This window comes from Podarcis vaucheri (assembly GCF_965113315.1).
Source record: "Podarcis vaucheri genome assembly, chromosome: 14".
Lineage (NCBI taxonomy): Eukaryota > Metazoa > Chordata > Lepidosauria > Squamata > Lacertidae > Podarcis > Podarcis vaucheri.
The window spans coordinates 27,305,750-27,329,895 of NC_138752.1; the positions used below are offsets into that span (position 1 = coordinate 27,305,750).

General features: G+C 46.2%; 1 protein-coding gene across 1 annotated transcript in view; it reads left to right on the forward strand.

Moving 5' to 3' along the window:
* The first annotated feature begins 2,476 nt into the window (after positions 1–2,476).
* SMAD3 (SMAD family member 3) overlaps positions 2,477–24,146 on the forward strand; it is a 62,135-nt gene continuing 40,465 nt past the window's right edge. The window contains exon 1 of the mRNA XM_082198701.1: positions 2,477–3,068. Coding sequence (XP_082054827.1) covers positions 2,863–3,068 — 206 coding nt within the window. The 5' untranslated portion in view covers positions 2,477–2,862. The remainder of the gene's footprint in view (positions 3,069–24,146) is intronic.

Genomic DNA, 24,146 nt, shown 5'->3' on the forward strand with positions numbered 1-24,146 from the left:
TAAGGTGAGGTTTGCAGTCACGGTGCTTTTACTGTAGATGCAACCAGATCTTCAGACACTCAATCGGCTTCTGTGGCGTAAACTACACCCCACCAGCTAAGACTATGTATATACCCGATACCTATAAAGCACATTTGAAGCACGTTCTTTCCCTCAAAGAATTCTGGGCCCTGTACAGTAGTTTGCAAAGGGTTGCCAGGAAATGGAACTCTGTGAGCTGCAAACTACAGTGCGCAGAATTCTTTGAGGGCAAGAATGTGCTTCAAATGTGCAGGGTGGGAATCACCCAATGAACCCCAAGAGCAGAAGGTTTGCATGAGGACTTCTGCTTAAGCAAAGGGGCTCCCACCCCTCTTTCTCCTATGCCTTCTACCTTCCAAAATTGGCTCTGGGTGGGTCGGGAGAACTCCCTCAGGTTCTTCCTCTGCCACTGACTGGCTGCGTGGCCTTGGTCATGTCACTCTCACCCGACCTTTCATCTGCTAAAATTGAAATAACAGAAGTCCCACCTCACAGGGTTGTCACAAGGGCAAATTGGCACGTGCTTTGCAAATACAAAGTATACATGCATCTATAAATGATAAATAGCATCAGGACTATTTCTTATCATTATTTATTTATATTTATTCATTACCTTTGTACCCTACCTTTCCTCCAACAAACTCGAAGTGGCACACATAGTACTTCCCCCTTTCATCCCCACAACAGTCCTGTGAGGTAGGCTAGGCTAGTGATTGGCTCAAGGTCACCAGGTAAGCTTCCTAGCTTAGTGGGGATTTGAATCCTGCTTTCCCAGGTCCTACTCTGACACTCTAACCATTGCACCGCTCTGTTTCTTTCCCTCTTCTTGCAATGAGTTCAGTGTAGCAAATAGGCTGGGTGTAGAATGAGCTATCCCAGCCAGCTGCAGTTTCCTTGAGTGCCCTGACTTTTCCGTTTGGAAAACCTGAGGGCAGGCAGGGCTACTCCATCTTTCTGTCCTTTTTTTAATTGATGTGAGCTGCTTGTCTGAAAAGCAGGATGAAAATATGGTAAAGAATGAAACAGTGAGCTATTAAGGCACCTTGCACACGCTCCAAGGCATGTTTGCTTATATTTAACACAACTCCAGCTCCCAGCTCTGGTATTCCACAGAGGCTTCAAGGCCAAAGGCCCTGGTGGGAAGAGGAATTTATTATTTTATCATAGATAATAATAATAATATTAATAATAATAATAATAATAATAATAATAATAATAATAATAGGCTTTGGTACTATTTATATTATTATTATTATTATTATTACCACCACCTCCTATTAGCACATCAGGCAGGTTCCTCTGTTATCTCTTCAGCACCTGTGAAAGACATTCCTCTAAAATATTTATCCTAGTTGGTCTCTGTCTTGGATCTGATTTAGCTTTATGTGTGTGCCATTTGCAGCTTTAAACTGTATGTATGTATGTATGTATGTATGTATGTATGTATGAAATGGTTTCGATATATGCTGTTGCTACATGTAACTGTTTTATATATATTTATTGATAAATAAATAAATATTGTATTGTAGATCACTTCCAGACACCTCATGGAAATGCGATTCATCAATGAAGTAAGTAAACATGACCTTTACACCTTAACTTTCCTCCAGAGCTGAAGGTGGCACAAACAGTTCTCTCCCCCCCCTCCTATCCCTTTAAACCTCAGAACAATCCTGTGAGGTAGATTTAGAGCTAGAGAGGTAGTGACTTACTAAAATGTCTCACCCAGTGAACTTTATGGCGGCGTGGGAATTTCTTGGAACTTAGGAGTCTCCTAGATACACTTTTAACTCGGTCGTTCCCAAAGTACTGTCCCCGTGGGAGGGGAGGGATTACTTGGGGAGAGCGCTAAGAGGCAAGGCGAAAGCTGCTATCCCTGGATCAAGTTCATCGATTTTGTTGAATTAGATGGCTTTAACTGGATTTTGAATAAATGTGCAACTGTTACTGTTTTGCCTTTCATTGTGTTACAATATTATCCTTCCATGGGCCGCGCAAAGCCAAATTCTGAATAATCCTTGTTATGGGGCAGGGGCGAGAGTTGATAGAACCAAGGGGGCTGACACCCCCCCCCCCGCAAAAAAAAGTTTGGGAGCCACCGCTCTAACCACTACGGCAACACTTTCTCTCCTGAATTTGTGGTTCTGAACAGCAGCCCAGGGAGGTTGAGACGCAGCAGGCAAAACCCCCGCCTCCGTCGGAACGGGGAGGTGGAAGGAAACTTTCCCCTGTTTGCTCCCCTTCCGCGCCGCCTGGCCTGTCCCGGGAGCGGCGTCCGGAGCGCCAGGGCCGCCGGCAAGCGGCCGCCCCCTCTTCCCGCCCCCTCGCTTCGCCTCCGGCGGGGGCGGCCCGCGTATTTGCATGAGACTCAGACGGGCTGCAGAGCGCGCGTTTTTACGCGCGCAAGAAAACGCAGCGAGGAGGAGGAGTTCGGGGAGGGCCCGGCCGACGCAGACGCTGCTCTCGCCGCCGCCAGAGGCGCCTTCGCGGAGGAGCTGGAGAAGAAGTCGGGAGAAAGTTTGAAGCAGCAGCAGCAGGAGGAGGTTGCTGCAGCAGCTGCGGCGCTCTCCTCGGCTTTGTCCCCGGGCCAAGCCGGCCAGCGGCCGCCCCTTGCAGCCTCGACCCCGACGCGCGCCGCCTTTGTGCAGCCGCTGCCGCCTGCTCTTCGCTGCTGCAGCCCGCGGGCCGCCGGAGCCAAGTTCGTCTGGTCGAGGGAAGTTGTTGGGTCTTTGGAGGCGCCTCTCTCGCTTTCTCTCCGTCGTTTTCCCGCCGGCTGGCCGGCGTCTCTCGCGTCTCCGTCTCTCCTCCTCCTCCCCGTCTGGGGCCGCCGGCGGCGCAGCCATGTCGTCCATCCTGCCCTTCACTCCCCCCATCGTCAAGCGCCTGCTGGGCTGGAAGAAAGGCGAGCAGAACGGGCAGGAGGAGAAGTGGTGCGAGAAGGCGGTCAAGAGCCTGGTGAAGAAGCTCAAGAAGACCGGGCAGCTGGACGAGCTGGAGAAGGCCATCACCACCCAGAGCGTCAACACCAAGTGCATCACCATCCCCAGGTGAGGAGAGGGCGTCTCTGGGCATGGGCAGAGTGCCGGCGTGCGGCCAAGGCGGGGAAGCAGGTGCCTCTGGGGTCCTGCCACACTTCCCGCTGCTTTTGCTTTTGGTTCCCCCTTTGAAACCTCTTCTGGTTAGGTTGGGGACCCCTTCCCCTCCTCGAACCACCTGGTGGCCCCACAGGAAACCACGCCGACCGGTTCTTCCGCAACGCGGCGAGGAAAGTGGGTTGCTAAGCGGGATCTCCGGCGTGTCGCTTGTAACCGTGCATTTGGACTTGGTCTTTTGCGGGGGTGGAACAATAGCAAAAAAGTGGGGGATCGGCTGTTTTTCCTCCTTGCCCCTGTGCAGCGCGTTAAGGCTGCGATCCGAGCACCCCATGCCTGGGAAGAAGCCCCATTGAATTCACTAGGTCCTCCTTCTGGGTAGACATGGTTAGGATTGTGCTGTGAGTTTTTAAAAAACTGGATCTGTCAGTCAGAATGAAAGGGTGGTGTAGTTCTTAGACCAGTGTAAAAGGCGTGGGATCTCTCCTTTATCCATTCAAGGTGCTGTGTATGCCACCTTTGCCAACCTGGTGCCCCCCAGTTTTAAACTACAACTCCCAAACACCTGGAGGGTGCCTGGTTGGGGGAGGCCGATGGAGCCTCTTGCGCACAGCTGGACACTTTGGGGACAACCTCTCCACACCTCGGAGCATTTACACATCCTTAAGGAGTTGGAAATGCAAGGAGAGTATCTACTGCTTTTTAACTTCAACCTGGGGCTCCCCATGCCAACTGCGGCTGGTGGGAATTGTAGTCCAAAACATTTAGTGGGCACCAGGTTGTGGAAAGCTGCTTTATAGTCTTGTCTTTGGAAGGTCAGCTCACCTGCTCAAAGTTCCATTTTGGCATTTTAGAAAGCCCAAGTGAGTGAGTGAGAGCGAGTGTTTTCATCCAGGCCTCCCAGAACACTTGCTGCAGCTGTATCCATGTATTGTTATTAATATTACCGTATTATTAATTATCTGCCCATCCCCATAAGGTCCAAGGGCAGCTTACAGCAGTTGAAGCACAGTGTTGAAAACAGTTCAAAGCAACTTGCAGTCGCAAGAGATAAGATGGGATGTACAGAATTGAAATGTCAATGAAGAGGCCAGATTCACATATATGGCAGTAGCTCAGCAGTAGAACATCTGTTTGCTTGGATGGCATCTCCAGGAATCACTGGGGAAAGTCCCCTGTCTGAAACCCTGCTCTTGATTGGCCGAGGGTCTGGACTGGTATAAGGCAGGTTTCTATGTTCCAAAACAAGGATGCAGAACTTGTGGGCCTCTGGGTAGGACTGAGGAGCGTGAAAGATCTGGTCTTCACTGGAAGCAGTTAGCAGTTACTTAAGCTCAGGCATATATATGAGGGAGGTACACCTTGATTTAGAAGCAGGTGTAAAGTGACTCATTTCTAGGTACAGTGGTACCTTGGGTTAAGAACTTAATTCATTCTGGAGGTCTGTTCTTAACCTGAAACTGTTCTTATCCTGAAGACCACTTTAGCTAATGGGGCCTCCTGCTGCTGCTGCATGATTTCTGTTCTCATCCTGAAGCAAAGTTCTTAACCCGAGGTAATATTTCTGGGTTAGTGGAGTCTGTAACCTGAAGCGTCTGTAACCTGAAGCGTGTAGGTACCACTGTATCTGTATGCAGGCAGCTAGACACTCTGATACAGGAAATCCCTCCCCTGTACTGGAAGTCAGGCTCATGCAGACCACCTCTGAGAAAGAAATAGAACCTCACTGTTGAGAAGTAGCATATCTTTAAGCATTCAATGTAGTGCTCCTCAGCAATGTCTGGATAAGTGATGGACAGTCTTGATCCATAGCAGCTCTTGTGTATCTCTTCCCTCACAACTCACAGAGGTACTGGTGGACTTGTGATTGCAGAATATTAATAATAATAAATTTTTATTTATATTCCTCCCTCCCCGGCCAAAGCCAGGCTCAGAGCGGCTAACAACAGTAAAAATAGCACAATTTACATAAAATCACAATTAATTAAAATACATTAAAAAATCAATTCAGAATCAAATTACTGTATTTTTTGCTCTATAAGACTCACTTTTTCCCTCCGAAAAAGTAAGGGGAAATGTGTGTGCGTCTTATGGAGCGAATGCAGGCTGTGCAGCTATCCCAGAAGCCAGAACAGCAAGAGGGATCGCTGCTTTCACTGTGCAGTGATCCCTCTTGCTGTTCTGGCTTCTGAGATTCAGAATATTTTTTTTCTTGCTTTCCTTCTCCAAAAACTAGGTGCGTCTTATGGTCTGGTGCATCTTATAGAGCGAAAAATACGGCAATGGCAACCGTTGGGCTCAAGAAGGTACTCGAGAACAGCCTCAGTCGTCTTGATGTCCTCTAGATGTCCTCTAGATGTCAGGGGCTTCAGCTTCTGCAGGCATGAGGCTGATGGGAAATCTAGCCCAAAACATTTGGAGGGCATCAGGTTGGCGAAGGTGCTGAAGAGCAAGGCCTTCCTTAACTTGCATTTGCAGAATACAGTAGGTGTGTTATGCAAACTGGGGAGCCTGCGGATATTCTGTTGGGGTCCGTGCATCCATATCTCGCTTACTTTCCTCTTCTGTTGGAAATAACAGCGTGAGTCTCTTGCTTTATTTCCGTTAGTGCCAAACGCTGGTGTTCCTTCCTCCTTCCACTTCTACGCAAAACACTTCACACGTAACTAACTGCGTTGAAACCAGCACAACTCTGTTTTCCAGGACTCTTGGTGGGCCCAGGCGACGGCAGCTCTTTCTTACGGGCAGTAACACCTAAGCTGAACAGGGTGGGGATTATTATATGGGCCAAGTAATTAATCATGGTTGTTATTTTGGCCATTCATTCTTTACATTCCGTGCGTGGCTGTCATTGCGTGTGCAGGCACACACCACTCATGTTTTGCACGCATGAGCTGGGAAGTTTGTAAAGTTTCAGAAGTGTCTTTGAGGGGTGGGAGCTGCTGTGCTTAGCGTTCTGTTATGAGGTTTTGCTGAACTGGAAAAACTGAGCTGTTTGGCAGCTTTGAAAATTTTCTTTTCTTTTGAGCTATAAGGCATGATCACTGCTTCTCCCTCTCTCTCATTAAAAAAAGGCTAAAGTTCATGCTATACAGTCCAGAAAGTCCTGAAATGGTGCTTTCTCTGTGTGTGTGTGTCTCTCCCCCTGTTTGTTTCCGTCCTTGCCTCCTGCTTTCCTAACGCTCTGTAAATGTGTGTCTTGGCTGTCAGAATGATTTAGTATGGAGTGGCTGGCTTGCACAAAGGGGCATCTGTTGCGCTTGGCCCCTCTGGGAAGATGGAGAGTATCGTGTAGGACTGAAATGTTTCTTTGTATGGGGCGGCGATTCCTGACATCCCCCATTGTTATTTCGCTTTATTTAATTGTTTTATGAAATGTAGGCCGCTTTTCCAGGATGTGAGTAAATCTGTTGTAAAATTTTAAGGAATCCAAATCAGTTTGTGGTGTCCTATGCCGGTAGGTTTCGGGAGGGACTACAGATGAGGCTGACCTCCTTCCTGCATCTTTTTGGGTAGGAAGTGTTCTCTGTGGAATTGCTTTGCTCTGGCCAGGGGTCTTGACTAACCACTTTATTTGTGGCTGAAATGGAATTGTCCCCTTTGTTCAAACTGGCCCATGACCTTGGTATGTGTGTGTTTTGCTCCCCTGTCAGGGATACTCTCTTTCTCTCTTGAGGTGTCTGGAGGTATTTGCAGTTCAGATGCTTTTCTCCAGAATACATACATTGCTCTGGATTGTAACTGGGAATCCAGCTGGGAGTGCCTCTGAGGCTTTCTGTAGTTGATCCCAGGGTGTGCCTAAGTTGCCACCGTGTGAAAAATGCTGTTGCTGCACCGCTTTTAACATGGGTGTACATGTATTATGCATTGTACGCTTCTGTGCCCAATTCAGAGTGCTGGTTTATTACAGTGTTTTACGGCTCATGACTCCAGTATTTTTCTGCAGTGCCTTTCCCAGTATGAACCTACCTGGTCCCTTAGATCTTCATCTGAGACACTTCTCCTGGTCCCTCTGAGGGAGGCTTGAAGGGAGGAGAAGACTTCTTCATTGGTGGTTCTCTGTCTGTGGAATGCTCTCCCCAGCAAGGTCCGCCTGCCATCTTTGTTGACATCCTTTTGTGTGGATGTGGGTGGCAGGGTGCTAATCTAGGACACAAGTCAGTCTGTGATATACAATTTGTAAGATACACTTTAAAGAACAAAAGCAAAACTAGAACCATGAGTTCCTCCAACCGTCACTGGAGTGCAAAAATAATTTTGAGCGCAAGAATTTGTTCTGAGGCCCAGAACTCAACTGGGCTCACATTTAAATTTTAAATTCTGGGTCTTCCTCCCTCTTCCCCTGGGACTTGACTTACTATGCTGCTGCCTTTGGAATAAAGGTAGAGCTTGTTTGTTACACTGAGACAAGGTATTTTTATCACACTACATGTGTTAAGTGGCTTATCTTTGCTACAGTATCTGTGTTATCTAAGCCAGTTTCGTCATGGGTGGTTTGTGCCCTCCTACAGTCAGTGCTCCACAATGCTGAGTTGTGCTCCACCAACCTGCTACTGTAGAAGATGTGCCTATTTGAACCTACATTTAGGCCCCAGTTACCACTGACTGTAATTGTTTGCATCTCATTGCCATTCAACTCCCACCTTAGGATTGTCTCTTGTATATACCTTCCAGCTAAGATTTCACTCCATGCATCTGGTGAATTGGGCTACAGCTGACAAAAGCTTCTTTGATTGTTTTTACTGCAAGAGACAAACCCAGCTGCCCCTCAGGAAATAATATAGACCAATAGCTGTCCGGCCTTTTCACATGCAGATCCACCTTTAATCCCAATATGCCCTGGTTACAGGCTGCAATGCACTTCCTTCTTACTGCTTCACTTTCTCATCTCTTTTTATCTCTGCCTGCTTTTTACCCACAGGGCCCAATGCCCTCTGAATTCTTGCAGTGGGCAGAAGGGCTGTGAATATGTAAGTACAGTCAAACTTCAGTTCCCAAACGCCTCCGTTTTGGAACGTTTCGGCTCCTGAATGACAAAAACCCGGAAGTAACTACTCCGGTTTTCAAACGATTTTCAGAAGCTGAACGGCTTCCAAGCCATGTTTTTCATTTCCCCCCCATTGACCAGCCCACTGATCCTCGGTTTTCAGACTTTCCAGAAGTCTTCTGGAACAGATTAAGTTTGAAAATCGAGGTTCCACTGTATTGTTGCAGGCTTCAAGAAAGCACCTTGATCTGTAGAGAGGTTGGGGAGGTGCCATAGCTCAGTGGCAGAGTATCTGCTTTGAATGCAGAAGGCCCTGGGTTCAAACCCTGGCAGCATCTCCAGGTAGGTCTGGGAAAGTCTCTTGTCTAGAACCCTGGACCTAGACGGATCAGTGGTCTTACTCTGAATAAAGACACTTCCTATATTCCTGCTTTTACAGTGTATGTGACGTTCAGTCTTGTAGCACCCTGAGACTTGTGGCGCTTCCAGACTGAGGGTTTTCCGAGTACTGCCTGCTCTTTGTTCTCCCACTGTAGAGGAGCATCCACACCATCCATAGTAATCAAATTGATTGATTGATTGATTGATTGATTGATTGATTGCCTGCCCTTCACTCTAAGGTCCCAGGATGGGTTACACAGCACTAAAAACAGTACAGGCGACTCTCCACTTAACGTGTGTTTGACTCGTGTGCGGCTGCATATATGCGCGGTGGCGGGAAATAAACAAATTGATTTCAAACTGCGGAAGGGCATGAAAAGGGTGTGAAAACTAGAATCATGAAAAGAGCGGGAGGAAATGGCTAGTAAGCGCTGCTGGTTTTTTAAAAGGCTTTTCAAGGGTTTCCAGAGGTTTACATGGTATGGACAGGCTTTTCAGATGGTGTTCCCCATTATATGCGTTTTCACATATATGCGCAGTACCTGGGGACATAACCCTTGTGTAAGTGAGTTGTCGACTGTATTAGAAACAGTTTAAAACAACGTATAAAGCACTCCCTATGCACATTTTAAGAACATGGCTTCTCCCCAAAGAATCATGGGAACTGCAGTTTCCCCCTTACACAGCTACAGTTCCCAGCACCCTTAACAGACTATAGCTGCCAGGTGTTTGGGGGGGGGAAGTCGTGTGCTTTAAATGTGTGTGGGAAGTGCTTTAAACGGTTGGTCTGGATCTGCCTAAAACTACATAGTTTTCCACGCAGGAAGAGGGTGGCGATGGCGGCTCCATCAGACGCACCGTTCGGATGGGGAGGTTGTGGTCAAGGTACAATATGGGCGAGGCAGTAAGTAAACCAGAAGAGAGCTAAATTTTCAGGGAATGTGGAGAATGCGTCCTGAGAGCCAGGCTAGGAAACGGTCACTGCAGGACGTACATTTGCTGGAGCCCTTTTGCCAAGTGGGTGGTGGTTCGCCTTGATTGAGAAACCGCTTCTCCAAAAATACAACGGAGTCTTGTGGAGTACCATTGAGTGTATTGCTAGGTATCAGTTTATAAATTTGGATTCTGCAGGTAGATGGGCTGAAACTGTACACACACCATACCGTTAAAGGACATTGAAAGCAGACACAGACACACACACAGAGAGAGAGACACACATATATGTCCCAGGAGTTGCTGTTTTTTAAATGTATGTTGTGTGCAGCCTTGCTACTAGGATCTGGAGAGTTTTGGCTTCTAGGGACAGCCTGATTAAAATGTGTTCTTGAACTTTCACCATAGTGATCTTGGCTTTTGGTCGAGAGTGGAGGGAGTCTGCAATTTAAAGAAATCTTGGGTATTGCTGCGACTGGCTCTTTTTGTTTCAAGAAACAAACATTCTCCAAAGAAATGGGTGTAGTTCTTCTATGAACACAATGGGCCTAGTGACTTAAAAATAAATCTCTGTGCTTTGGGAATTGCCCAGAGTGTTCTTTTGCTTCCTTTACGCCTTAGCTGAGTCCTCAGAGTCATTCTATTGACTTCTGTGGTTAGATAATTAAAGTGGGATAATGTGTAACAATGCAGGATTAATGATGCCTGATGAAGTCCTTACTGTCTGTGTTTAAATGTAGATACCTTGCAAGTGCCTTAGGAGAATGATAGTGGCTGCAAGCACAGGGTCACAGCAGATACTGTATATTAATTTCTGCAGTAAGAATGCAAGTTGGCAAAACCGTTCTTTTTTTATTCATGGTGAAGTATCAAAGAGTTGAAACATTTCCAGTGAGGGGAGTAATAAAAAACTGTGGTTAGGGAAATCTATAGAGCCTTGGATTTTGGATTTTGTAACCCCAGGGAATCATTTCTGTATTGACTAGGGCTGTTGTACACACCATCCATTGAAAGTACCACCCAAGAAATATGGGAACTATAGTTTACCCCCTCACAGAATGACAGTTCCTAGAACCCTTAACTACAGTTTGGATGATTGATTGGCAGGTGGAATGTATGGTGTGTATGGGGCCTTATACGCAATGGGATTTCTGCTCTACATTACAGAAGATTCTGGGGGTGTTTTAGGGAGCAAAATGTTCTGATTTTATTCTCCAATAATTATGTTGAGCCCAAATCAGCTCATGATAATAAAATAATAAAAAAGAGCATTAAAATGAGCATTTAAGATTTACATATCATATCTATAGGCACAATAGTATAACAATAATTCAGTAAACAAATAATGCAAACTAGTAATAATTCAACAACAATTAATCAGAAATGGCTCCTGATTTCCAGCCCCGTACCAGATGACATAACACTGAAATTCTTTTTAAAAAATCAAACCCAAACCCAAACTCTGTCTTCAGCAGTATAACTGCTAAGAGTCTGTTGGGCACAAACCCTTACGAAGGAGACAGGAGATAGGTCTAGACTTGCCTGTGCTCATCCACCTCTCTGCCCTGGTGGGACTTACAGCATTTCCACTGTGAAATTTTGCACAAAATCTGCAAGATAGATATAGATTGCAGGACTTCTGGATCGTCCAGATAAACAATTTGTCCTTGCCTGCTTTTATGTGTTGGATTAAAAATATAAAAAGGGAGAGGGGATTCCAGTTCAGAGGTGTTTGTGTTGATTGGCCGTGAAAAGCTGGAGACAGCAAAGAAGCATTAGAGCACTGGTAGAATGTGGGTGTCTGGATGAGGCTCTCCTCCCTTGAACTTTAGCAAATGCTTGCTATAATCACACTTTTGCTTAAGAACATAAGAAGAGTCCTGGTGGGTGAGACCAGAGACTCACCTAGTCCAGCATCCTGTTCATATTGGCCAACCAGATGCTTTATGGGAAATCTGTGAGCAGGACCAGAGAGCAACAGCAACACTTTCCCCTCTTGTAGTTTTCAGCAACCGGGATGCGGGTGGTGCTGTGGGTTAAACCACAGAGCCTAGGGCTTGCCGATCAGAAGGTCGGCGGTTCGAATCCCTGTGACGGGGTGAGCTCCCGTTGTTTGGTCCCTGCTCCTGCCAACCTAGCAGTTTGAAAGCACTTCAAAGTGCAAGTAGATAAATAGGTACCGCTCCGGCGGGAAGGTAAACGGCGTTTCCATGTGCTGCTCTGGTTCGCCAGAAGCGGCTTAGTCATGCTGGCCACATGACCTGGAAGCTGTACACTGGCTCCCTCGGCCAATAAAGCAAGATGAGTGCCGCAACCCCAGAGTCGGTCACGACTGGACCTAATGGTCAGGGGTCCCTTTACCTTTAATCACGTCATACATAGCCTTATCCTCCTTTGCAAGTTTGCCCAATTCTCTTTTAAAGCCATCTGAGTCAGTGGCCATCACTGCCTCTTCTGGGAGCCCCTTCCATAGTTCTGCTATGCGCTGTGTAAAGAAATTATTTCTTATGTCTCTCAGCGTTCCGTTTCATTGGATGTCCTCAATTTCTCGTTTTTATAAGACAAGGAGAAAAAGCTTTTCTCTACCCACTTCCTCAACTTCACGCATAATTTTAGACACTGCTATTGCGTTGCCTCTTCCTCTCCATTTCTCTGAATTAAACAGCCCCCAAAGTTGTAAACTTTCCTCTTAGGAAAGGTTGTGGATGCTGGACTCTTTGGCCTGCATTCTTCCAACCGGATTATGATCTCTTGGGGAATTGCAAACAGGAAGCCGAGAAGAGCAGGAGTCCATTGCTAACACCTGTGTGTCTTGCATCTCCTGGTAATATGTTGGGATGTTTTTGGCACCACACAGCTATTGGAGGCAAAGGGATGAGAGAAGGGCTGTGCACCATTTTAAAGATGGGAAGAAGGGCCTTCAGGGCACTTTGCAGTGGAAAGAGGGGCAAGGGGGGGTTTGATAAATTCACAGTAGCCTTTGTCCACATGGTGCCCTCCAGATGTTTCTGACTGGAGCTCCCATCAACCTGTGTTGCCTGGGGCAAATGGGAGTTGTAGTCCAGAATGTCTGGCGGGCAGCAGGCTGGCAAAGGCTGGTTTATAGCTTTGTAATGTTCATTGCAGGGTATAATTTTCCTAGTGTGACTCCCATAAACTATATTCAAAGATAATTACGGAGTTCATTCTTCCTTGTGCTGTAATATTACAGAGGACCTCTGCGTGCGCTATCTCAGTAATAACAACAGCCCTTTGAAGGTGGCTAGTATCTTTCCTCAAATTGAGATAAGGGGCAATGAGAGGGCAGTCCCTTGCTTGTGGGTTAGCTACTGCGCTCGTTTCAAGGTTTTGTTACTTGTGTAAAAAGCCCTGTATGATTAAGCACCAGAGAATCTGCAAAGCTGTATCTCCCCCTGGTTGCTCAGATCTGTGGCTGAAGATTTGTTGATGGGGTCCCTACAGTAAAGCATGCTGCTACTAGCTTATGGGCTTTTAGTGTTGTGGCAGCAGCCCTATGGAATGCGCTAGATGTGAAGTGATCCCCAGCACTGTGATCTTTTTGCCATTTGTTGAATATTTTTCTCTTCTCCTAAGTCTTCCTGGATTAGTCCACTCACGGAATCTTTTCTTTGATTCATAATGCATGACTGCTCACATGGTGATGAGATTCTTTGTAAGGGTATGAAATAAAGAGGGCTGGTGGTGCCTGTGAGTGTGAGGGCCTGGCTGTATCCTGATGATTGTGTCTTTGCTTATTAAGCCAAGATGCAAGCCTTTTGCCCATGCAATTAGCGCCTTCACTCCTCCCTTTACTGTGAGCCATGTTTAAGCTGGGAAGTCTGTAATTAATCATCAATTCCCTGAAAACTATGGCTACCAGCTTTGGAACATGCCATGAATAAAACAAAGTTTTGCTCCATGGCTTGTTCTGAATGGGCAATAGTAGTTTCCCTGTAGTTTCTCAATTCAGATGGAACAGTAAACTATGGCTAATTAGAGATTTGCTGGTTTAATGTTTTTCATGTGAGGGGAGGATCAAAGGAGCTGGTTCATATTTCAGCTTAATAAGGAAATACAGCCATACCTTGATTTTCGAACAGCTTGGTTCTCTAATGTTTTGACTCCCGAATGATCGAAACCCGGAAGCGACTATTCCGGTTTTTGAACGTTATTTTGGAAGCCGAACACCTGACAGGGCTTCCACAGCTTCTGATTGGCTGCAGGAGCTTCCTGCAGCCAATCAGAAGCCGCGCTTTGGAAGGCTAATGCTTTGGAAGTCGAAAGGACTTCCGTAACGGATTCCCTTTGACTTCCAAGGTACAACTGTACTGGCCATAGCAAACCATTGGCTAAGTCTCGCATGCTATAAAAATAATGTAAACAGCAGCAGCAGCAGCAACAACAACAACACCAACACCCAATGTAAAAAGGAAGTGAGATGACTCTTAATTGCTGGGAATCACAAGTGGGGAGAGCAGTGGTGTTGCACTCAGGTCCTGCTTCTTGTCAGGTTTCCCACGGGCATCTGGTTGGCCACTATGAAAACAGGACCCTGGGCTAGGTGTCCTCTGGCTTGATCCAGCAGGGCAGTTCCTGTGAGCCCCAATTGTGCCTGGTTCAAAGATCAGGATCTTCCCGAAGGGACTTAATATTTATTGCTTGTTTTCCAGATGCATCGTTTTAACAGTCTTTAAATGCAGGGAAGGCAGCTGACTTTGGCTTTTAGTTGAAAACATCCTTTTTATAGTTAGCTATGTGCCACCTCTGGGCACGCCTTAGCATTCCACAGATGTTTGGCGGTAAACCTTAACCAGTCTTCATAATACTGCAGCATTCATCTCTGTGGGCTCCTTGCATGCACACCCCATCTCCCAGGCCATTTTTGACGGATTGCTTATCCATCACTCAGCTGTGATCTGCTATGGAGCCGCTTTACCCTGGAGCAAGTCTACCCTCTCTGATATTTTCTGCTTCCTTTATTTCTCTCTCGTGGTTATGTCTTATCCTTCCTCTAAGAAACTCAGGGTGGTATTAACAGCGTTATCCAACTTATGCACTCACCTGTCCTGCAAGGCAGGAGAGACACTGGCCGACCCAGTGTTGCTTACTGAACTTCATGGAATCTGGATGGTTGGAAGAAGAGTTTGGATTTGATATCCCGCCTTTCACTCCCTTTAAGGAGTCTCAAAGCAGCTAGCAATCTCCTTTCCCTTCCTCCCCTACAACAAACACTCTGTGAGGTGAGTGGGGCTGAGAGACTTCAAAGAAGTGACTGGCCCAAGGTCACCCAGCAACTGCATGTGGAGGAGCGGAGACGCGAACCCGGTTCCCCAGATTACGAGACTACCGCTCTTAACCACCACACCACACCTGTCCCAAGGTTCCCATTTTGCCTGTTGCTCCTGAACATCCACAGTTGGTTGCAAATGCAGGGGAGAGGAATTTGGCTTTGCTCGCAGGGCATAGGGCAGTGATGCACAAATATAGGATGGGCAATACCTGGCTTGACAGCAGTACATGTGAAAAGCAGCTACGGTTTTTCTTTCTTTCTGCGTGGACCCTGAGCTGAAAGTGAGCCCCCACAGTGTGATGCGGCTGCTAAAAAGGCCAGTGCAATTCTTGGCTGTATCAACAGAAATATAGTGTCCAGATTAGCTTTTGTCATCCTGGTTGGTTCAAGTGCTTAGATCTACAACTTCCATCATCCCTAACACTTCACCATGCTGCCTGGAGTCATGGGAATTATAGTCCAAAATGTATGGAGGACACCAGATTGGGGAGGTCGGATCCAGATCCTAAGAAACACTTTTCTACTTTGGTAAAACCTTACCTGGAGTACTGTGCCCTGTTCTGGACATAGCAGTCTAAGAAGGATCGTCATCTCTCAAGGAAGGAGGTCATGCTCGCCAAAGGGCAATGTCATACTTGCCATGGTGAGTGGTTGAAATCCCTCCTTCCCTCCTTGTGTCAACTGAGTGTGCTGTAAAACATAGTCTCTGACTCCTCTTCTGCCGATTGCAGAGGTTCCTCAATGGACACAGAGGGCTTAAAACCCTTCCTTGAACATTTTTGGTTTGTTCTTGTTGCTAAGCTCTTGTTAGCTCGGAAGCTGTGGCTCCTGCATATTGGATATGGGGAATATTTCTCTCCAGAGGAGTACAGCTGTTGCACATGTGGAACACGATGTGAAGCCAAGAAGGATGAAACCCGACTCCTTCCCCCACCTCTTTCTCCTCACCCTTAATGAATTTTCTGGGCAAAAGGTATCCCATTTCCAGTAAGTTCCTGCCCACTTACTTGAATTCCTTCTTTTTTTATTAAAAAAATAATAATGTATACTCTCTTTATACCCCCACCCCACTTCAGCAATCCATGTGGTTTACTGTTCTGCCTTACAGTCAGATCTCCAATCCCAAGACCTTGGAAGTCACAGGTTGAAATGTTGAGTTTTGTAACTTTTTGCCTTCTATGTCCAGTTTTTGTTTTAACCTTGGTTGTAGCAGTTGCTGTGGAACAGTGATCAAAACAGAAGCCTAGAAAGCTGTAGGTTTTATTTATTTTATTTCGAAAAGGGCTTTGTTTATATTATTATTGGCTATATCACTTTTAAAGTTAACACACACTCACATAGTTGGTTTTTTCTCCCTCTGCTCCCCTCTCCTTTTTATTATTTATTTATTTATTTATTTCATAAAATTTATCCCTTAAATGCTCAACAGTGGAACTGACTACTTCAGAAGGTGATGGGCTCTCCTTTGATGGAGGTTTTTAAGCAGAGGTCAGATGGCCATCTGACAGGTATTCTTTAGCTGTCATTCCTGCATTTCGGGGTTAGACTAGATGACTCTTAGGAGCCCCTTCCACTTCTACAATTCTGTGTTTCTGGGCCCTGAGCTGCCTTGATGGGGGCTGTTTTGGCCTGATGGGTCGTATAAAACTTGATAAGCAAATGAATAAATGTCTAGGCAGGTAATTCACGCGTCGTCCTTAACAAATTACCTAGTGTGAGGTTTGCTTTTCCTTGGCATCCTGAGCCAGCTCTGAGCCTTTTTCCAGAGGCTTCCCCGTCTTACCTACCCACTTTGAGCGCTGCCGTTTTGTAAGAAGAAGTAGAGAGTTGGGTGTGCCACACTTCCGTCCATGCACACGCTCCTGCACACAGTCACAGATTACAAGCCACACTTAGGGTGTGGCTCTGGTCTGCAGAAACACCTTGCCTTCAGGGTTTGCCTTTGTTAAACAACTGCGCTTTCTAAGCCTCCTGGATCCGGATCTTGGAAAAAGCCCAGATTTTGCAAGTTGCAAGGGCCCTCTGGCCCTTGTTTGTTTGTCAAGTGATTCACTTTCTGATATCTGGGAGAACTTCCCATCAGTGATGTGGGAAGCTTTTATTAAGGGGCTGAGTCACTTTGCTGCTTTTTGCTGAGTGTTCAGGCTTTTGAGTCACGGCTTGGCTCGCTGATGGATGGATCAGCCCTTCTTGAGCTAAGCAAAGTGCAAGTAATATCAGCCTTTTGAAGGGACTTTGAAACAGTAAAACCTTTTGCTGGCCAAAGAGGGCAATTTTATCTTGGGGTGGGGGGAATGATGTTTCTTAGCCACTTTTGCTTTGGCTGAAAGGGGGAGAAATGAATAAACAAATTTGCAGAAGTTAATACAGTATCGGCAGACAGATGCAAACTTTAAAATAATTATTATAATGTAACAACTTGCAGAATTGCCTTATGCCATATGTTGCGCACTTGACCACTTTGATCTGTGAAACTGACATTGTTACAGCTGCCACACAATACTCAGGTTGTAGTTTTAAGAAATTGTTATTTTGATGTGGCAGCAGCTATACTTTGCAACATCTTCAGTGTACTCTTTTTGACACCTGCTTAAAACATTTCAGAGACTTAGATATCGACAAGTTTTAATCTCCTTTCCTGTTAATTTTAATGACCTTTTAAACATTTTTAATTACTTGTTTTTGGCTGTTATTTTAAGTGACAGTATTAATATTTCTTGCAAACTGCTTAGAGGTGTTGTTGTTGTTATTGTTGTTTTACAACGAAGCTGTGTAATTTAAATAGAAATATACAACATTCCAGGGAGCAAGACAGTGAGCAAGTGACCTAAATAGACCTTCTTGGTCTGCTATGCAGGTTTTTCTAAGTGTTGATGGGCAGCTTCAAGGGTCTCCCTTCTCAGGGGTCTTTATCTTTAAACTGGACAGCCCTTCAGTGCGGGGCTGCTTTCTGCAAAATAGGATATGTTGGTGCTTCATTCCTGAGTCATTTTGAAAACCACTTATTAGTTTTGTTTCCAAACTTCTTATATCCCTTTGTAAGCCACCCTCATCCTGCATGATGGGATTGCATGTAAAATCTGAATAAATAAGTCACCCAAGAGTAGCTACAGTGTTAGACTCTGTTGGGGTGACCTGGCTACAAATCTCTGCTGAATCATTGCACATTCAACAAGCATACAATTTGTGCACCTGCATACACAAATAGTTGGGCTGCACGCCTCAACAAGTGTGCACTCTTTCGCATAAACACTAGTACATGTGTAGAGATGGGTTTATTGGGTTGTTTTTTATTTTATTATGTGTTTTCTGTTTTTATATTGTGATTTTATTTGGTAACCACCTTGAGACCTGTGGGTATAGTTCGGTATACAAATGTAATAAAAATAAGTAAATTGCACCTCTGTTCAGTGTGGTGTGTGAACAAGCCTAATAAGCCAGTATTCCTGGTTTATCAGGATCAAGCATTATGCTGGTGCAAGCTGACCAATTGCTCCTGCTTCACTCCTCTTCCTGCTCAAGTGGGGTAAATAAACAAGGAAGATTTTGCTTGCCGCTACCTTTGAACCCGGGATCGTGCCTTGTTAGGGGTCAGCATATCCCGATCTCTGATTCGGTTGTCACAGCTGGTTTATCTGGCTCAGACCTGGGTAGCAGTTGCTTGTCCACAATAAGCCACATTACTGGACTCGGTTGAGATGACCTGACTTATTACTGTGTGCTACTTATTACTGTGGCTGCTATCTGTTGTCTCAACCTCTCTCTTGGGGTGGTCCAGAGGATAAAATGAAGAGTGTGATCCTAGGTGTGCAATATTGAGTTCTTTGACCGAAGGACAACTACAAATTTGAGAGCCAGGGTAACTAGACCTGGTGACTGGACCAGCCTTAGTGAGGTCTCATGGTCAACCCCCTTTCTGCCTTCTGCTGTTCTGTGACAGAAGCCCCAAGACTCCCAGCCAGCTAGTGTTATCTGTGTCTTGTAAGGATTTGACTTGCCTTCCTCTAGTAGGTTGGTGTGATGTAGTGGTTAAGAGCATTGGACTAGACCTGGGAGACCAGGATTCAAAGCCCCACTTGACCATGGAGCTCACTGGATATCCTTGGGCCAGAGCCAGTGTGGTGTAGTGGTTAAGAGTGGTAGACTCGTAATCTGGTGAACCGGGTTCGCGTCTCCCCTCCTCCACATGCAGCTGCTGGGTGACCTTGGGCTAGTCATACTTCTTGAAGTCTCTCAGCCCCACTCACCTCACAGAGTGTTTGTTGTGGGGGAGGTAGGGAAAGGAGAATGTTAGCCGCTTTGCGACTCCTTCAGGTAGTGATAAAGCAGGATATCAAATCCAAACTCTTCACTCACTCTCAGTCTAACTTACCTCACAGGGTTGTTGTGAGGATAAAATGGGGAAGAGGAGAAACTCTGTACATGCCACCTTGAGCTCCTTGGAAGAAAAAAGGGATAAAAATACAAAGATGATGTTAAAAAGCATTCCACCCTACCAAGATCACAGATTTGGGGCTGATGGGTATCCTCTGTCTTTTGGTAGCCTCCAACACTCTGCCTCTCAACTACAGTTTTCCCTAGTGTGGTGAGTTGACAACAACTTTCAGATTTTTATTTTTAAGACTAACAACAAGCAAGACTTGCTTTCTGCAGAGTTCTCTTTGGGGTAGTGGTGGAAGGGAGTGTATTGTTGAGTCAAGTACTTATTGCCAAGGTGAATTTAGGACAGGGACACATTTTCTCTCCCCTCCCCACGCCTGCACAAGTGAATGTTGAGATCCCTGGCCCCAGGGCATTGGCTTGCCTCAGCAAGCTTTGTGTACTGTGTCATCACTTTTCAATAGCTCTGGAGTTACTCTCCTCCCCTTCACAGGCATTTGATTTTAGCTTATGCAATGCTCACCATAATAACATCCAGGAAGACTTTATAATTATTGGAAATACACTTTGCAGACAGTGGAGGTTGGGGCGAATGGGGCCCTGCCCTGCTAATCTCTGTCTGTAGCTCAGCCATCCCCACCCTGCCTTGCTCCCTGCTTACAACCAACCCAAAGGGTGGCACTGCCCTCCCCCCCCAAGAGTTACAGTCCCATCCTCCTGGAAAAAAACCCTCAATAAACATTGACTTCATTAATCCCAGGGTTATTATCACTGTGCATTAGTTGCCCTACTCACTCCTGTGATGGTTTCAAAGAGGAAATGCTATGCAAATACAAAACGATTGTTCACTGTGCCAGTCCTGTGGGTGAGAAAGTGTGTTTTTAATAATTCGTGAACGTCTTTGCCACTTCAAAAGAAGCAGGACATTTCTGAGTATGGTTGTGAGTCAGTAGGATTTAAAACCTGCCATCTGGGTTTTACGTCCATGAGTAAACAAATTCGTGGAAGCTGGGTCTATTGGCCATAAGAACCAAGTGGAGCCTCCTTATTCATGGGCAGTATACATGGGGAAAACAGGTAGTGGGCAGGAAAACAAGCAGCTGGTACTGGAAGTAGAATGCTGGATTAATTGGACTTGATGTCATGGGCGGGCTGGACACAGCACAGAGGAATGGTGGGAGGCACCAGCTGGGGAAGCCCAAGGGGGACTGGCAGTGGGACAACAATGAGTAATCAGAGGAGGAAGCCTGGGAGGAGGAGGTGCCAGAAGCTGAAGAGGTAACAGGCTTTAGTGAGCAGGGAGAGTCTGTGGCAGAGAGAAGTCCAGAGGCAGAAGCAGGGGAGGAGGGAGGCCAAGAGGCAGAGACGAGCCAGGATGGTGAAAAAGCCAGGGTGTCTCCCCCTCTGGACAAGGAGGTTTCCCAGGACCAGGAGAGGTATGAAGTGGGGAAGAGCAAAGACCAGGCACGCCGGCATAGTATGACATTGCTTGGGAAGGACCTAGGAGAGGAGGAGACTTACCGTAGGCAGCTGTGGGAAGGCAGGGACTTTCAGTCTCCACAATTGCTTAATAGGGACAAGACGTATCGAAGAAGAGTTGCTGTGCTCATTAGGCCTGGCACTCCTGAGCAGACCTTGTTCCTTCTAATGAAAACTTAACTAGCTCGCTCCTGACACTTGTTTGCTCAGTAAGTCATGTCACCAACCCCAACCACTGTACAGTGGTACCTTCAGGTTACATATGCTTCAGGTTACAGATTCCGCTAACCCAGAAATAGTACCTCGGGTTAAGAACTTTGCTTCAGGATGAGAACAGAAATCGTGCTCCGGTGACACAGCAGCAGCAGGAGGCCCCATTAGCTAATGTGATGCTTCAGGTTAAGAACAGTCCTCCGGAACGAATTACAGTGGTACCTCGGGTTAAGTACTTAATTCGTTCCGGAGGTCCGTATTTAACCTGAAACTGTTCTTAACCTGAAGCACCACTTTACCTAATGGGGCCTCCTGCTGCTGCTGCGCCGCCGGAGTACAATTTCTGTTCTCATCCTGAAGCAATGTTCTTAACCTGAAGCACTATTACTGGGTTAGCAGAGTTTGCAACCTGAAGTGTATGTAACCTGAAGTGTATGTAACCCGAGGTACCACTTTAAGTACTTAACCCAAGGTATCACTGTACTGTGTCTTAGAACACTGATATTGCCCCTTGCTTGCACAGTTGGAAGACAGAGAGGGGTGTGTATAGAAGCTAGCCTACCGTACAAAGCTAACAATTGCATTCATTGCTTCGCCCGCTTTTGACCACCACAGGCATTTATTCCCTCACCTCTGGGCTAAATGATGGTTTAGTGATAAAGTACAGCCCACAGTTTCGCAGCCTTGAAGCTGGCTTGGAGTTGTAGCATAAATATGCCCTTCCCTCTCCTTTCCCCACCATTTTAGGATCCCTTCCTTCTCCAGTGACTTGTTAGCTCAGCTGGGGAACAAATGCCTTTGGCTAAGAGCAAGGTTCACATCCTTTACATAAGCTTTTTTCTATATAATTATATTAAATGAGGACTGCTTTCTGGCTTTGGGATACTGACTGTGTGTGTGTGTTGCGATGAGTGTTCAGAAACTGTTTTTCAATAGAACGAGAAAGATAGGACCTTACTGGCCAGTCAGGTTGGGGTAGAAACAGAGTGAAATGCTGAGGGATAAAAGTCCAGTTTATAGTTGTAGCTCCTAACCTCCTTTGCTTTGTGATTATATATATATATATATATATATATATATATATATATATATATATATATATATAAAAATGGTTCCAAAGCAGTTGAAAACCATCTTTTTCTGCAAGCATAATAAATGAATTTTTAAAAATCCTAACGGGCTCAACCCCCGTGGAAACATTGCAGAAATAATCCTTGCTCTTCCTTAAGGGGAACTTGCAGCTGCCTCTTTTCAATCTCCAGCTCTGCTTGCTTTTTATTCGGGCTCCTTCCCTGCATACTCTTCTTCCCCTTCGCAGCTGTTCATGGCTCTTCCAGAGTGCAGGGTCTTTAAATGTTTGGGGCCGGGCTGGGAGGCTTTTTCTCTGGGGAAGGAGCGAGGGCCCTGGCTGGGCTGAGCGCCAGAAGTGCTGCTGCTGCTGCTCCCCTCCCCCACCCCCTGGATGAAAATTTCACTGCGGCCTGAAGTTTTTCTGTGGCAAGGTTGACTCTCTACTCGTTGCCTGAGGGAAAGGAGCTGCGTTGATTTCGTGCCTCAAAAAGCATTTGAGGAAGGGCCATAACTCAGTAATAGAATCATAGAATTGTAGAAGTTGGAAGGGACCCCGAGGGTCATCTAGTCCAACCCCCTGCAGTGCAGGAATCACAGCTGAAGAATTCCTGACAGATGGCCAGCCAACCTCTGCTTAAGAACCTCCAACCTTAAGAACCATCTGAGGTGGTTGGGGACACTGTCAAGCAGCTCTCAATGTCAGAAAGTTCTTCCTAATGTTTACAGTGGTACCTCGGGTTAAGAACTCAATTCGTTCTGGAGGTCCGTTCTTAACCTGAAACTGTTCTTAACCTGAAGCACCACTTTAGCTAATGGGGCCTCCTGCTGCCACTGTGCAATTTCTGTTCTCATCCTGAAGCAAAGTTCTTGACCCGAGGTACTATTTCTGGGTTAGTGGAGTCTGTAACCTGAAGCGTATGTAACCTGAAGCGTATGTAACCTGAGGTACCACTGTAACCCTTCTAAGTTGCTCCCAGAGCTCCCCACTTCACTTTGCATAGAAAGAAACCACACATTTGGTAAGTTTAAAATGGTGTACTTAAAAACTTTTCGAAGGTCAGATTCATGAGTTTTTCCATACAGCAGTGAGAAAACACAGGCAGTTTCACTTAGGTAACAAAAAGTGATAAATGTTTCTATGTTATCTGCATAGAAACACAAAGATGGCTTGCTAAAGCCACACAGTCTAAGCTTGGAGCATTCTGTGTAGACATCCTTACTGGTCACTTGGTGGAAAAGAAAAGGAATAGTGGGAAGTGGGAGAACAAAGAGGTTTAGTAACCCTTCCTCCCAAGGTAAGGGTGTGTGACCTAGCTAAGCCAGGCAGGGCAGCTTACTCTATGGTCTTAACCCCTTCATGCATAGATTAGTGTTAAGGCATGTTGGTTATATGAGGCTGATCCCAAATGCAGAAGGTCCCAGGTTCAATCCAGGGGGCATCTCCAGGTAGCGTTGGGAGTGTCTCACATCTAAAACTCTGAAGAGCCACTGCCAGTTAGTGTGGATAGTACTGAACTAGATAGACCAATATGATCTGACTCAGTACAATAATAATAATAATAATAATAATAATAAATTTTATTTATATCCCGCCCTCCCCAGCCGAAGCCGGGCTCAGGGCGGCTAACAACAATAAAACAGTACAAAGGTACAACATAAACAACATTCTAAAATCATTCATTATAAAAATTAATTAATTCAAGCCACTAGCAACCATTGGGCCAGAGCTCTGCGAAGATTGCCGAGGGAGGGAGTCAGGCTGTGCCCTGGCCAAAGGCCTGGTGGAACAGCTCTGTCTTGCAGGCCCTGCGGAAGGATGTCAAGTCCCGCAGGGCCCTGGTCTCTTGTGACAGAGTGTTCCACCAGATCGGAGCCACAGCCGAAAAAGCCCTGGCTCTAGTTGAGGCCAGCCTAACTTCTCTGTGGCCTGGGACCTTCAAGATGTTTTTATTTGAAGACCGTAGGTTTCTCTGTGGGGCATACCAGGAGAGGCGGTCCCGTAGGTACGAGGGTCCTAGGCCATATAGGGCTTTAAAGGTTAAAACCAGCACCTTAAACCTGATCCTGTACTCCACCGGGAGCCAGTGCAGCTGGTATAGCACTGGGTGAATGTGATCTCGCAGCGAAGACCTCGTAAGGAGTCTCGCTGCAGCATTCTGCACCCGCTGGAGTTTCTGGGTCAGTCTCAAGGGCAGCCCCACGTAGAGCGAGTTACAATAATCCAGTCTGGAGGTGACCGTCGCGTGGATCACAGTGGCTAGGTCAGGGCGAGAGAGGTAAGGAGCCAACTGCTTAGCTT